The sequence below is a fragment of the Pan troglodytes genome, chromosome 23, assembly GCF_028858775.2.
Source record: "Pan troglodytes isolate AG18354 chromosome 23, NHGRI_mPanTro3-v2.0_pri, whole genome shotgun sequence".
Taxonomy (NCBI): domain Eukaryota; kingdom Metazoa; phylum Chordata; class Mammalia; order Primates; family Hominidae; genus Pan; species Pan troglodytes.
The window spans coordinates 22,288,400-22,303,206 of NC_086016.1; the positions used below are offsets into that span (position 1 = coordinate 22,288,400).

A 14,807-nucleotide genomic window follows, 5' to 3' on the forward strand; every position below is an offset into this window, starting at 1 on the left:
ACATCTAAGGGGAGTTCCAGAAGAGAAAACAAAAAACTGAGAAAAGCTAGCAAAGAAACAATACCAGAAAACTTCCCAAAGCTGAGTACCCAGTCCTCCACTGGGCATTCACAGTGCACTTTCAGGCCCCCAGGGGTCAAGAGAAGTCTGAAGCTCCAGGAGGAGAAGCTGGTCACAAAGAGGCAACATGAAGCCATGAGCAGCAGTGCACGCCGGTAATCCCAGCACTTTGGGAGACTGAGGTGGGAGGACTGCTTGAGGCCAGGAGTTTGAGACCAGCCTGGGTAACACAGTAAGACCCTGTCTCTACAAAAAATTAAAAAAAATTAGCCAGGTGTGGTGATGCATGCCTGTAATCCCAGCTACTTGGGAGGTTGAGGTGGAAGGATTGCTTGAGCCCAGAAGTTTGAGGCTGCAGTGAGCCATGATCATGCCACTGCACTCCAGCCTGGGTGACAGAGTGAGACTTTCTCCAAAAAAACACACAACAAAGAAGATGCACTATGGTATTGGCCTCCTTCATAGCACACTAGATGCCAGGAAACAACAACACTGCAACAGCTTCATAGCTCTGAGGGGAAACTAATTTCAACATGGAATTCTAGACCGAAACAATCCAGCTTGAACATACTTGTAAATACAGGAAGACTTCCGGAATGATTCTTCACTATATCTTCTTTAGAGAGTGAGTCAGGCTTATGTTTCAGCCAAAATGAGGTGCAAACCCAGAAAGAGGAAAACGTGGGGCCCAGGAAGCATTAACTGAAATTTCAACAGGTGGTAAAGGGAAGTTATGGAGCAGCAGGACAAGTGCTTGGGGTGAATCTTTATCCAGGGAAAAAAATGAGACCCCAATAGAAGCCCTGATGTGGGGAAGAGTAAGCCCATGAGGGTGGTGGATGGGTAAAAAACATCAACTGTAAGCCCCAAGGAAAACAAAAGGCCATGAAAGAGAAGGAAGGTCACCCATCCCACGGCAGGATTGAGAAGAACATTTATGTGACCTGGGTTGGGAAACACTGGCTGTGAATTTAACTGATGGCAGCGAGACAGCCATGCTGGGGAGTGTGCTGGAGGAGACAGAGCTGGAGTAGAAGCTGAGGAAATGTGGCGGCAACCACTGGCAAAGCCAGGGAACAGAGGCGACAGTGGCTGCCTCCCAGGAGGACGTGGGGCAGGGGCAGATTGAGCCCATTCTCCAGACCAGCCTCCGAGGCTGGGTGCAGGTGTTAACTCTGCAATATGTTGTTGACCGAATGTTATTATTTTTTAAAACAACTGCATATTTGGCACTAAAACCTCAGAAAACAGATAAATAAAAAGAAAAAAAGAAAGTGTATCTTCCAGAATGTGGAGACAAATGTGGGTTAGAAGCAGGAGGAGAGAGAGGGACGGTGAGAGCTCAAGAGCACCTGGACACACAGCCCCAGGGCAGCTGGCATCTGGCCAGGGAGGATCCACATGCTGCTTTTTGGTCCCCTGCTCGGCCGAGGGTGGCTGAGGATACATCTGGGTCTCCCAGGACACTATGGGCTCTTGGCCCCAGAGACTCTGCAATCCAGACACCCGAAGGGGCAGCTTCTGGCCTAAAAGCCCAACTCTGTGCTTGGGCCTTCCCTGCAGGCCAGGCAGCTGCTTCCCTCGACCAGCCTGAGTTCCTGCCTGCCCACCCAGCCCAGCCCTCACACTGTGATGAAGCCCCACCCCTGGATTCCCCTTACCCCTGCCTGCTCCTGTCCCCTCCTTGTCACAGATCTGAGCCCCCCACTCCAGGCTGGGGCCCCTCAGGAGCCGGGGGTAGGGGTGTGCGGTCAACACCCAGCAGGGGTTGCCTAGCACTGGGGTGGGTGCGCAGCCCCCGAGCCTCCTTTCTGACCTTGGCCGAGTGCACACGGGCTTCTCTCAGCTGCTATGAGAGCCCCCAGTGTGTCTCCGCAACCAAACCGAGGCACGCACGCAGCGGCGACGTGAATAAGTAATTGCTGTTTTATTAACAAGTGATAAATTATTCCTATATGATTGTGTGTGATAACTCTTCCTTATTTGAAATCAATTTGGGATGGAAACTGTTGTCGGCTTCTCACCCACGAGGGTGGGAGGCCCAGGTGCCGCTGCCTCTTGGAAAACGAGGTCAGTGTATTTCAGCTACTTCCTGAGGCTGATGTGCCGCCCCACTGCGCAGGGCCAGTGGAAGGGGGTCAGCTGCCCTCCGGGAGGCGGGGCAGTCCGGCCTTATTTCCTCAGCATCTCTGTCTGGGACCCACGCCACCGAGCCCAGGGCACAGAGGGGTCCCTCAGGTCCAAGGCCACACTGGGTGTCACCACAGGGTCATCAGGGGTCAGGGGGCCATGCACAGGCCATACTGCATTCATCCCCCCATGTAAGCCCCAAAGACTGGGCAGCCTGACCTTTCATCCCACAGAGGACACTCCAGCACCCAGCTGGTCTCCTGGCCTGCCCGGGCCACCCCACGGTGGCTTCTCAAACCTGCAAAGGCATAAGCCATTCTCCTAAAATTGTCCTGATGATTTTACAACAGCCCTGGCCCCATCCCCTTTCCTTCCTCCCCCAGCCTCACAGAGGAGGGTTCAGGGACTCAGCCTGTTCAGGGCAGCCCCTGGGCCAGGCCTCAGCATCTCTTCTGTTAATGCATATTTAAAACCTTGCAACCCACCGGGCAGCCAGCCAGCCGGTGCCTCCCTCCCAGGCCAGGCCTGCAGGAAGCCATGCCCCGTCCCGCTCACTCCTCCACTGGCTGCTTCTCCGACCCCGATCATGGCTGCAGCAGGCCTGGAGGCCCGGTCATCCCCAGGCCCAGTCACATGGCCCTACTCAGACACCACCTGTGCTTCTTGGCTGGGTTTCTTATCTGAGAAATGGGAGGGCTGGGTCTGGTTGAGGCACTTCTGTGGGCCCACTCCCACGGTCTCCTTGACACTCCTCCACCTTCTGCCCACTGCCAGGGTGCCCATTCCACTCCACACCTCGCTGGCCCACTTAGCAGGCTTCTGTGTAGCTTGTTTCTGTCGGTTGAGGCACCCTGGGCTTTGGGCTCCACAGGGGCTGGTGACCCGCATACAGGAGGTGCTCCATAAATGTTAGTCATGTGAATGCACTAAATGCTCACCACTAAGGGCAAGTGGCAGGCTTTGTGCAGCTATAGAGACAGCATTCCCCAGGATGTCCAGCCCTGGGAGAGAGCCTTGGCCCACAGCCCATGAGGCAACGGATGTTCCTGGGTTGGGGGCATGGCTCCAGCACCCCAGTGCCAAGGGCACGGTCTCTAAGTAGCAACACGGATAGCTTTACTTCTGTTACAGCTCAATGTCTGCGTCTCCCCCAGATTCACGTGTCGAAGCCCTAACCCCCAGTGTGATGGTATTTGGAGGCGGGGCCTTTGGGAGGTGATTAGGGTTAGATAAGGTCACAAGGCTGGGGCCCTCACCATGGCATTAGTGGCCTGGAAGAGAAAGGGACCTCAGAGAGTACACGCCCTCCTCTCTCTCCATCCTTCCATCCCCCACCACGTGAGGGCACGGTAAGGAGGTGGCTACCTGCAAGCCAGGAAGGGAACTTCCACCAGAACCAGCCCATGCTGGCACCCTGATCTCAGACTTCCAGCCTCCAGAACTGTCAGGAAATGTGCTTCCGTTGTTTAGGACACCTTGTCTATCATATTTTGTCATGGCAGCTTGATCAGACTAATACAACTTCTTTCTTAAAACTTTGGTGTATTTTTCCAGATTTTCTACAACGAACATGACCTCATAAAATCAAGAGTGTTTTTCGTTTGTTCTGTTTGGTCTTATGCTGACACTGGGCCAGGTGGAAGGGTGGCTGAGTCCGTCTTGCAGGTGGCAGGAGCCCCCTCCATGAGCCCCCACACCCCAGGGTCCCTGCCCATCGTGATCGGCCCTGCAGGGCAGTCCTGGAACCAGTTCAGGGCTTGGGGCCCTGGCTCTGCCTGGGGAGGTCTCAGGCAGGCCCCCCAATGTCTCAGAACTGGTTCCCTCAGTTGGAAATGGAGATAATAAGGCCCACCTCATGGCGGGGGGTAGAGGTAGCACATGGCTTATGGTGGGTGCACAGGAAATGCCTGATCCACCCACAAAGAATGGGGCAGCCTGCACCTGGCCTCTCCCTGGAGGACCTTCTCACATCACCCCCGGAGGGACCACCATCCCCACCCTACAGAGGAGAAAGCCCAGCTCCAAGGCCAAGTTGCAGCCAGGAAGTGCTCTGCTGGCATCCTACCTGGCCCTGACGCCAGGCCTGAAGCCAGCACCACCCGGGGCTCTGTTGCTCCAAGGCCATTGCCCCTGCTGGCGTTTGCTCAAGGAGCTCCCCCTCCAGAATGCCCTGCCCTATTCCCAGACACACTTCCTCTGGGGGGCTCTTCTCCCCCAGCCCCACCCCTGCCACCCCTAAGGAGGCTGGCCCCTTCCCAATCCCTTCCTCGTCTGCACCACTGCCTTGCCCAAGGTGTCCATCCTCAGACCCAATGGGGCCACCATGGGAGCCCGGCTGGGTAATGGCCCATAAGCTCCTGCCCATGGAGTACTCAGGCAGGGAGGGGCACCAGCTTGGCTGAGCATGAGTGACAGGCTGGGTGGGTCTCAACCTCACCCTGGGCCTGGGGTAGCCCCATGCAAGTGAGGATGTTGAACACGGTGGACTCCCAGGCAGAAAGTGAGCCATGGGGGGCTATGCAGGACTGCAGCCCTTCCCTCCCCTCAATTCACTGGAGAGTAGCCTGTTACTCCCCCGGCTCCCAGGGCAGGACCCTCATCACCTCGAGACCCAGAGGCAGTGATGGAGACTGTCCTGCAACATCAAGCTCCCTGTGATCTGGGGGCCAGGGGATCCTGAGTACCCTGCCTCCTGGAATGCTCTGCCTGCAGGGGGCAGTAGCAGCACCTTCAGGTGGGGTGGTTGGGGTGGCTTCCCGGAGGAAGTGATAACTCAGCTAGGAGGGGGGCGTGGGGGTGGTCCTGACATGTACCAAGGCTGGGGGTCAAGTGTGCACTGTCTCTCAGCCAGGAGGGTGGAGGCGCTGGACCAAGGCTGCGGGTCAAGTGTGCACCGTCTCTCAGCCAGGAGGGTAGAGGCACTGGACCACTGGGGCCTCAGGTGTCCAGGTCACTTGTCCCTGGAGTCCCTGGCTATGACAGAGGCCCTGGTGGGCAGCTCAGGGTTGGGGACAGGCCAAGGCATAGGGGAGGGCACAAAGGGAGGTTGGTGCCCCACCCATCACCCATCATCCGCCTCAGGCCACGCCAGGGGACCGGCCTCCGCTCCGGCAGCGGGTGAAGAATGGAGTCCATTAGGGCCGCCATCTGTCTCAGCCATGACGGGTCCTCGCGGTGACATCCGGGAGGTATGTAGATGGAATATCTTTATGGGGAGAGTTTTTCTTTTGCCAATTTTCAAATAGGAAGCCAGACACTTGTCACACCTGTCCCTGTGTCAGCCTCTGCCTGACATAAATTGGGGCTGAGGCAGGGAGATGAAAGACAGCCTGGACGCAGCCGGGTGTGCAGGGCCCATGTGTCAGGCCGAGGGAGCACCAGAGCTGCAGGCAGCCTCCCGCTGGGGCCAAGGGGAGCTCGCCCCGCAGTCCACCTCCGCAGCCTCTGCCCCTCCCTCCACTCCCCTCTGGACCCACAAGTTCTTCACCTGCCCTCCCCCAACCCAGAGCCCTCCAAGCATCTCACCCGGGCAGTGGCCTGTCCTGCAGCCACTGGGCTTCTGTTAGGGGACACTGGAGCCTCCTCAGCCCCCAGGCCAGCAGCTCCAGCTCCTCTTTCAGACCTGGGGCCAGTGTGGCCTCCATGAGCGGTCAATGTGGGGGGCTCAGAGTCCTCAACCTCACCCCCGCTGCCACTCCTAGGGACCTTGTGGGCTTCAGCGTGTCTCCCTGGAATCTGGGGGACTTGGGGGTAGAGCATGTCAAGAACCTCAAGGTCCCTGCCGCCCAGCACGGGACTGTCTTAGAACTGATGCCAGGAAGAATTTGCTAAGAGAATGAAGGGAGAAGCAAGTGACCCCTGTGGGCCTCCCCTGCATCGGGGACTGGACCAGGGCCCCCTGGGAGTGCATCTTGGTGCCCGAAACTGCACCAAGGATGAGGAGGGGAGGACCCTCCCCAGGGGACACTTGGGGTTCACCTGGCAGGCCACACTCAAGTCCACAGTCCCCCATGGCCCCAGCGGGTGGGGCGGGGGACGCACCCAGCTGAGGGAACTGTGGCAGTCCTGCTGCTGTCTCACGTGGCCCTAGGGGGCTCATCTGTAGCCCCCACAGGAGCCCCGAGAAGCCAATCCCTGCTGGGCTCATGGGCTACCACCTCATACAGCCCCATCCCTCGGGAGGCCCTGAGGAGACCCTGGGGCTGGGCAGGGCGTGACCGGCCAGCTCCATGCTCCCTGACAAGGGGGCCTGGATGTCCAGGGAGAGCCAGGAGGGAAGCGGAGACTCAAGTGGAGAGTGTGTGGGAGGGAACATTGCTGGGCTCCACAAAGGAGGGGGCACCAGGGCTGACTCCCAGGTTCCTGGTGGCATGCGTGGAGGCAGGTGGGGCCAGAAGCACCAGCGCAGCACATCCTGCGTGACGTTGGGCCAGCTCCTCAGCCCTCCCTCGACAGCTGTGCTGGTAGCTGGCCAGGCCTGGGCGAGTGAGTTCCCCAGGTAGGTGGAAGGGGCTTCTGGGGTAGGGGCCACGCCCGGGTGCAGGTGGCCCACCCTCCCAATACCCAGTCCCACCCCGCCCTGCCACAACTGAGGATCTGCCCAAGGACCAGTCAGGGACAAGGCATCCTCTCCAACTGCACTGCAAGGCCAGCACAAGTGAAGGGCGGGACAGAAGCCTCCACACAACAAAGGCAGAGGACCCCATACTTCCCTCTGAGTCAGCGCAGAGGTCCTGCGGCAGAGCTCCTGCTGGAACCCAAACTGCGCCGTAGGCTCCTCACTGAGAACTAGGGACTTCTCCACATGCACCCAGCCTCCCCTCCGGACTCCACAGCTGCTAGCCCTGCCCGGACCCTGTGCACCCAACTCCCACCCCGTCATAGCCTCTCAGCCCCACTGTCATTTGGGCTCCCCTGGCATGAACTAACGTGTCTCTCAGGATGTCCTACAAGGACCCTCACGGCAGAAGGACCGATGGGGAGGAATGGCCCCAGAGAGCAGTTCCTTCTCTGTACCCACTAGGGTTCAGCAGAGGCTCCTGCTCCAGGCAGTACAGTGGGGCCCACATGCCCATCCTCACTGGCCACATGGGCTGGCCAGAGTCCAGCCTGGATCCCCCCAGGGCAGGACAGGACAGGTAAGAAGGGCTGAAAACCTGGGAGGCCTCCAGGAGGTGAGGGCCCTGCCACCCCTTCCCACAAGGCCCTAAGGCCCCAATCACTAGTCTTGATTTCCACAGCTAGTTTAGTCCAGGCTAGGAAAGGGCATGCAAGGGGCCTGGCCTGGAAGAAGGGGTCCCTGGAGCCAGGTGCACCAGGAGCCTCCAGCTTGCCCAAATCAAGCTGCCACTATGGCAGGGTCCTGTGGGCAGTGCTCACTCACCACCGCTCCAGCTTCACAATAGCCACGTGCGAACAGGGAGGCTCAGAGGGTAGGTGGCTCCTCAGGGGAAACAGAGCGACCCTTGTGCAGCCGTCTGGGCCAACTGATCTGCACCTAACAGCCAGCCTTGAAGGCCACCAACCCTGGGGTCTCCCGGAGCTGACCCAGGGACAGAAGGGCACCAGACACTGCCCACGAAGGTGCAACTGATCCTCCTCACCGGCACCTGGGCCCTCCCTCCCTGCCAGTGTGGCTGTCCCACCCTTCATGGCTTTCTGCATCCTCAAGCTAGGCCTGGGCTCTTCAAGTGGAGAGGGGGAGGCAGACACAGGTGCCAGGCACTGGGAACTAGGGACGGGGGCTTCCCTGGTGAGGATGGAAAAGGTTCCTACATGAGACCCTCTAGCCCAGGCCCTGAGAACGAAGGGGCCAAAGCTTCACCTAGGGGCAGCCATGGGGGAGTTTAGGCAGGCAGCGCCTGGCTGGAAACATGTCTTAGGGAAGCACTTGAATCCCGGGGTGGGGAACAAGATGGTAGGCAGGGAGCCGGGGCCGGCTGTGGCCACAGGCTGGGGACAGAGGCCAGGTCTGAGGCTGGCCCTCAGTGAGGAGTAAAGGGGATGGACCGGGAGACAGGGTGCAGGTTTGACACTGATTTTGTCTTTTGGGATGGGTCGAGGGAAGAGGCTGAGACTCTGGGCTTGGACGTTGGGTACGGAGGATGTGACACTAGCAGACAGGCTGGATCTGGAGGCCCAAGGTGTGCAGTGTGGGGAGCTGTGTGTGCAGGAGAGATGCGGGGCACTAGGGAGCCTGAACCCCTGCTCCAGTGCACAGGCCGGGCACACGGCAGGGAGGAGGCAGTCACCATTCCCTCACTTGCCGGGACCTGGGAGGCAGGGCAGAGCTGGTGATGGGCCAGGCTGGGGCCTTGGAATGACATCTGGCATGTGGCAGCGGAGGGGGGACATGTAACTGGGGACTGTGGACTCCCAGCTGGAATCCACCTCCACCTTCCACATCCACGCACTGCCTTTTGGTCTTTACTGAGCACCTGCTGTGTGCAGGGGCTGCTCTAGCCCCTGGGACCACCAAGGGCCAGCCCTCCGCAACTCCAGACCTGCACTCAGCCCCCACCCACTTCCTCCAGAGCCCCACACCCCACACACTGAGGACTCTAGGCATTTTCCCACTCTTGAAGACACTGAGCTGGGAACACCACCTCTGGCCACCAGCCGTGGACTGCAGATGAGGCCTACGGTGACCAGGAAGGGTGGAGCTGCCCAAGGTCACACAGCAAGCCGGCACTGCACAAGCTTACCCATGGCTGCCCAGCCTTGGGGAATGGGGGACTTCTGGCATGTCCCCGAGCTGGGCCCTGGCAGAAGGCAAATAAAGGCAACATCTCAACAAGGTTGTGATAGCCGGGGATCCAGGCAAGCAAGGGACAATCCAGGAAGGCTCCCAGGAGGAGGTGAGGGGCCTGGAGCCCACCCTGGCCTAAGCCCCTCCTTGGCACTCCAGCCTGCCTAGCCCTACCCCCTTCCTTGACGGGCCCCTCACCCAGCCTCAGCCTTGGCCTGACATTTCCCGTGACATTTGCTGCAAAGAAATAGAGTCATAAATCCAAAGGTTAAATTTGCACATCGCCTCAAATTGCTGGGAGAAGCAGTGGTCCCTCCACCCACTGGGCGCCCCATGGGTGCGGGGTTTGTGTGGCAGGGTCTACCCATCCCGGGGCCCTTGCTGGAGGCCCACAAGTCTCCTCCTCTGGTCCTCCGGGGCACTTCAACCACTGTTTCCCAAAACAGGTTCCTGGGCACACCAGGCCCTGAGGTACATCGCATAGGGGTGCCTCTCAGAGAAGGTGCTGCCCACCCCTCTCCAAAACAGGGCCCAAGACGCCCTGCGGGAAAGGAGCACCATCAGCACCATTTATTCCAGCAGGTCCCACATTTGACCACAAAGCCCTTATGTGATACCCACCAACATTCCAAAGAATTTCAACTCCACGGACCGTGACCCGTGACAGCCAGCTAAGAATGCCAGGGTGCCGACTGGAGAGCCAAGAGGCACCCGGGGGCCCAGGGCTCTGAATGAGGCTGGGTCAGCACCCGACACCCCACTCCCAGATCAGCCCGGCTTCATGTGCCAGGGCCCTGAATGGGGCTTTCCACCTGCCAGGCCTGTGTAGACCTACATGGGGACCCTGGCCTGTGCCCACTCAGCCCCTCCTAAGGCCACTCTCGAGGTGTGCCAACAGCCCTGCCTTTCTTCTTCACCTCCTGGTCTGGCTGCCGTGGGTTGCCTCCATCGGACAGGACGCAGCTGTGGGACGGTGCCAGCATCACCCCATGCCCCACTGCCCCGCAGAAGAGGCCCCGCAGGCCATAGCGGGCAAGACCAGAGGCTGTGTGAAAGAGGCAGGGGAGAGGTGGCCCCAAGGCACCCACTGCACAAATGGCTGCCCAGACTCTACTCACTCACCATCACCCACCCGGCCAGCCCACGGTTGTCAAAGGCCTCAGCAGGCTAGGAGGGGCGGGATCTGGCCCTGCTGCCGAGTCCCCTGAAATCAGCCCAAGCATCAGGGGAGAGGCACGTGACCAGCCCCCAGACCTGGTGGGTGCCAGCTGAGGACATGGTGGGGTGGGTGTGCAGAGCTGCATCTCCCAGTGTCCAGCTCCACGGTTGCAGGCAGTGCAGGAGGCCGGTGCAGGTTTGGATAAATAAATGATGGTGCATTCTCAGGAAGGGATTCCACACACACCAGAAAACCCATGATGCACAAGAATAGTTCCCGATGTGCAAAATGTTTAAAATACAGCGATAAAAGAAACGGCAGCACAGAACACCTGGTGTGGGGGAACCCAGCTGGGCCCCAGGGACAGTGCAGGGAGATTTGCGGGGTGGGGCAGCATGTCCGCCACTCCGATCGGACTTCCCTGGGCCACTCTGTGACCTCCTATCCTTTAAAGCATTTAATCCTAGAGATGCACGATGCCAAGGATCACACCCCTTGATTTGCCTGGCTCAGAAGAGAATCTGACAGGCTAGGAACGAACAAGCGAATGAATGAACAAATGAGAAAGTGAATGGACGGTTGGGGCAAATGCAGCATCTGGGATCTGGCTTTGAGGAGGGTGCCTGTGACCTTGGCCTGGGTGCAGCCAGACCGCAGAGCAGGGACACTGAGGGGTGCAGAGAGGGCCCCGAGAGGGCATCTGCACAGCTGCAGAGGCAGCAGGCGGCCAAGCCAGCTCCCTGAGGCCCAGGCCCTGGGTGGCTGCAGAGGGTCAGGCAGGCCAGCTTGGGGGTCAGAGGTCAGGCTCACCAGAACGGGGGCGGGACGGCATGAACCTCATTGATCAGACAGTAGCCAAGTGTCAGGAGCCCTCACTAACCCTGTGCCAGGGCCGGGCGGGGCGCCTGGCTCACACACGCATTTGTTCATTTCCAGGTCATCCTGAAACTCCCCGTGTGCTTCCTGCTCTTGACCCCTTTCCCAGGTGCACAGATCAAGGCTCCTGGTGAGAGGTTCCGGGCCACAGGCCCAGGACAGCAGGAGGGCTCCTCTGCCTCCCGCCCGTCCTGTCCTCACCAGCTGGACCCTCCTGGTGTTGCACCGGCTGCACAGGGCCGTCCGTGCCACAAAGCATGAATTCAAGGCTGGGGCAGGGACGAGGAGAGGGCAATGCTACAAGGCTGTACTGTTCCTGGGCAGAGGGAGGGGGAGAGCATAGTCCCACACACCCTGGCCCTCACAGCCTGCCTGTCACTCACAGCAACAGCAAACAAACCCTGGCCCCTCCACAGGCTGTGGGCCAGTCCCCAGCCTCCCAGGACAGCAGGACCTTCCCCTACCTTCCAGGGCCCCAGCCCCTGTAGGGGTGTCCTCCATAGACCCTCCACAAGCCCTCTGGCTTTCGGAGACCTGCTGGGCCAGGCCCTCCCTCAGCCTCTCCCCTGCTTCTCACTCCATGCAAACCTACGTTTCTGCCAGTCCCAGTAGAAGGACCCTGGCACAGGGAAACTGAGGCTCAGGGGTTCCACAGACCCCCAGGTGAGGAACAGGGGGAGGGCAGGGAGGGAGTGAAGGTACTATGGGAGGGTCTCCCAAGCTGGGCAGCATCCCTGCCCTGTCCCCTCTCCACTCACCTGTGGCCTGAGTTGCCTGACTAGGGGCTTTTATTGTCCCTTCTGCAAATGGATGGGGTGAGGGGCCAGCTGGCAGCGCAAAGGTCCCAGGAGGACTCTGCTGAGTGGGGGTGTGGGGAGGTGTTCTGGGCATTCTGAGGCAGAAGCACCAGAGTCGGAACTCCACAGGGAAAGCCGGGCCAATTCCGCCCAGCCTCAGCCTGGAAGTGCCCCGATAATCCCTGACCACTGGCCCATGGTGCAGGTGAGGAAGACTGAGGCAGAGAGGTGACCTGTCACACCCAAGGTCACACCGCCAGCAGGTGGCTGAGCCAGGACCCAAATCCAGGTCACGGTTCTGCCACGGCAGGCCCTGCACGTGCCCCTCTGCCAGGTGGCGTCTAGGTGCTGATGGCCACCCATTCCCACCCCCGGCATGGGAGCTCACTTCCTCCTCACCTCAGTAGAGAAGAACAGGGAACAGTACCCCCTTTATAGATGGGAAGACTGAGGCTTAGAAAAAGAGACTGGCCAGCCCCACTGCTTCAGCTGCTCCTCTGCTAGTATGTTTCACCCTCACACAACCTATAAGGATAACCTGCTGGTCCCCACTCTATAGATGAGCCACTGGTGGTGGCCAGGGGAGCAGGAGGTGTGGCCTGCCAATCCAAGCCCCAGTCCAGGGCCCTTGCCACAGTGCTAGTGGGCCACCCTTGCGCATCATGCAGCATGGCATCCATCTGCTCAGCACCCTACACAACACCGGAGGTAGGGGAGCTCACCACGGAACCCCTCACCAAGAAGGTCCTCACCATGGAGAAACTGAGGCACTGGAGGCAAGGCCTCTGCAGTCACGCTGGGTCACGTGCTCTAGTCAGCCAAGCTGCAGCGGCCACCAAGGGTGCCCAGGGTCTGGCCTGTTGGTCACAGTGTTGACCTCATGGCCTGAAATGGGTCTTCCCTGCCCAGGCAGGTTCCAGCCCACCATCATCTATCACTGCCTCAGCCCTGGTGGGTAGGGAGTGGCTGGGAGACCCTACCCCTCACACCCTGGGCTTTGCAGTATTCAACGAGCCCCCAACACACATTCCAGGGCCTCTGCTCCAGATTAGGCCACAGCCTGTCTAGGCACACAAGGGGCACCCACACCCTGGAGGCAAAGAGACATGCCTATGTGCCCGCAGGCACACATGATCACGCGCACAGACACACGTGCAGATGCATACCAAGTTACACACACGCACACACGCCCGAGGCGGGGACCCCCAGGACACGGAGGCAGGCAGGCAGAGGTGGGGCCCAGGATGTCTTGCCCCTGTCTGTGGGCCTGGCCTCCCCACTCAACAGACGAGCATGTGGGTGCGGGAGTGGGTATTGCGAAAAGGGCCCCAGCATGTGCCACCCGTGGAGACCACAGCAGGCATGCCGCGTGCATGCATGTGTGGCCGTGGGCGTGCAGGCGGGGGCGAGGACACAGATATGTACCCTCAGAGTCCGTGTGTGCACCCAGTGTTTGTGCATGTGCACACTGGGGCGGCGTTGGCTCGCATGTGCACCAGAGGTGTGCAAGTGTGCAGTCCGTGTAGACACGTGCACGTGCAAGGAAACGTGTGTGCAGCCTGCGGCACCATGGACATCAGCAGGGCAGCCTGGGTGGGCACCTGGGGAGCACCCTCCAGGCAGGGCATGCCCAACTCACATGGAGCCCACCCTCCCTTGCCCGCACCGCGGGACCTCACAGCCGGTGGGGCGGGGGAGTCCCACGAAGGCTGCTAGGGAGGGGTTGCTGATTGCCCCACCGGCCCTGATTCCCCCAGCCAATCCTCTCAATGTCCCTCGGGCTGCAGATGGCGGGCGTTGCTGCCTCCTCTCACCGCCCGCCCTGGAGGCAGCGCTGGGACAACCCTGTCCCCCACGCCCTCTACTGCCACCAACGCCCCCATTCATCCCACTGTGGACTGACCTCGGAGAAACGGGAGGTTCTGAGCCCAGACCGTGAGGCGGGGGTGGAGGCGGCCCGACACCCCCACCCACCCTCGGTACCCACGTTTCTGCAAAAACCCGCTCGTTAACCCCTTGGTGGCCGGGGCGCTCCGAGGCCGGGCCCCGCCCTTCCAGCCCACGGCCCCCGCCCTGGACTTGGCCCAGCATCGGGGACCCTCGGACCGCCACCCTCGGCCCTGCCGTCGCCGTCAACTTTCCCGGGAAGCGGCAACTTCTCCTGCCGCCTCCGGCTCCGCCCTCCCGGGGCCGGGGCGCCAGCGGCCCCAGCCTGGCGCGGCACTGCGGTGGCTTTCCCTGCCGCCCGGCTACGCTTCCCCCGCCTCGGCAGCCCGGGACGGGCCCTGCGGCTCCGGGGAGTGGGCGAGCCGCCCCCCTCCGCGCCCCGCCGCCGGCCGGGCTCGGGTGCAGCGCGGACACTCACCTCCAGCGGACGCCCTCTTCATCGTAGGGGTTGGGCGGGGCGCGTCGGGGACTGAAAGTCGTTTCGGGGCGGGCGCCCGTCTCCCCGCGGCCGGGTCCGCATCCAGGCGCCGCCGCTCCGGCCCGGCCCCGGCCCGGCCGCGGGACGAGGCTCGGCGCGCTCCGCTCCGCCCGGCTCTGGCTGGGCTCGGGCCGCGGGCGCGCAGGGCGCGCAGGGCGAGGGCGGCGGCGGCGCGGACTGGCGGGGCGCTCGCAGCGCCGGCCGCCGGGAGGATGAATGTTTTATGGGATCAGGTGGTTTGACGCGCGAGGAATCCGCCCGGTTCCCCCGCCGGCCGGGGCGGGGCGGGGGCGGGCCGGGGCGGGGCCTCGCGGCGGGCGGAGCGCTCACCTGGGCGCGGGCGCGGGCGCGGGCCCGGGCGGGGGCTGGGTGGCGCGGGCCGGGGTTGGGGCGTGGGCGGTGCGGCGGGCCGGGGCGCGCAGGCCGGGCCGCAGGAGGCGCTCAGCCCGCCCGGTGCACCGGCGCCGCGCGGTCCCAGACAAAGGCGGCGCATTCCTGAAGAGGCGGCGGCCCCTGCAGGCGGCGGAGGGGATGGCGGCCCGGGCGGGAGCGGGCCGGGGACGCGGGCCCGAGGGTGTGGCGGCCTAGGCTGGCCCGGTCCCCAAGCGGGCA

General features: G+C 61.5%; 1 protein-coding gene across 1 annotated transcript in view; it reads right to left on the minus strand.

The window, feature by feature from the left end:
- Positions 1–14,445, minus strand: part of RTN4R (reticulon 4 receptor) — a 28,903-nt gene extending 14,458 nt beyond the window's left edge. The window contains exon 1 of the mRNA XM_024352532.2: positions 14,136–14,445. Coding sequence (XP_024208300.1) covers positions 14,136–14,157 — 22 coding nt within the window. The 5' untranslated portion in view covers positions 14,158–14,445. The remainder of the gene's footprint in view (positions 1–14,135) is intronic.
- Positions 14,446–14,807: the final 362 nt, after the last annotated feature.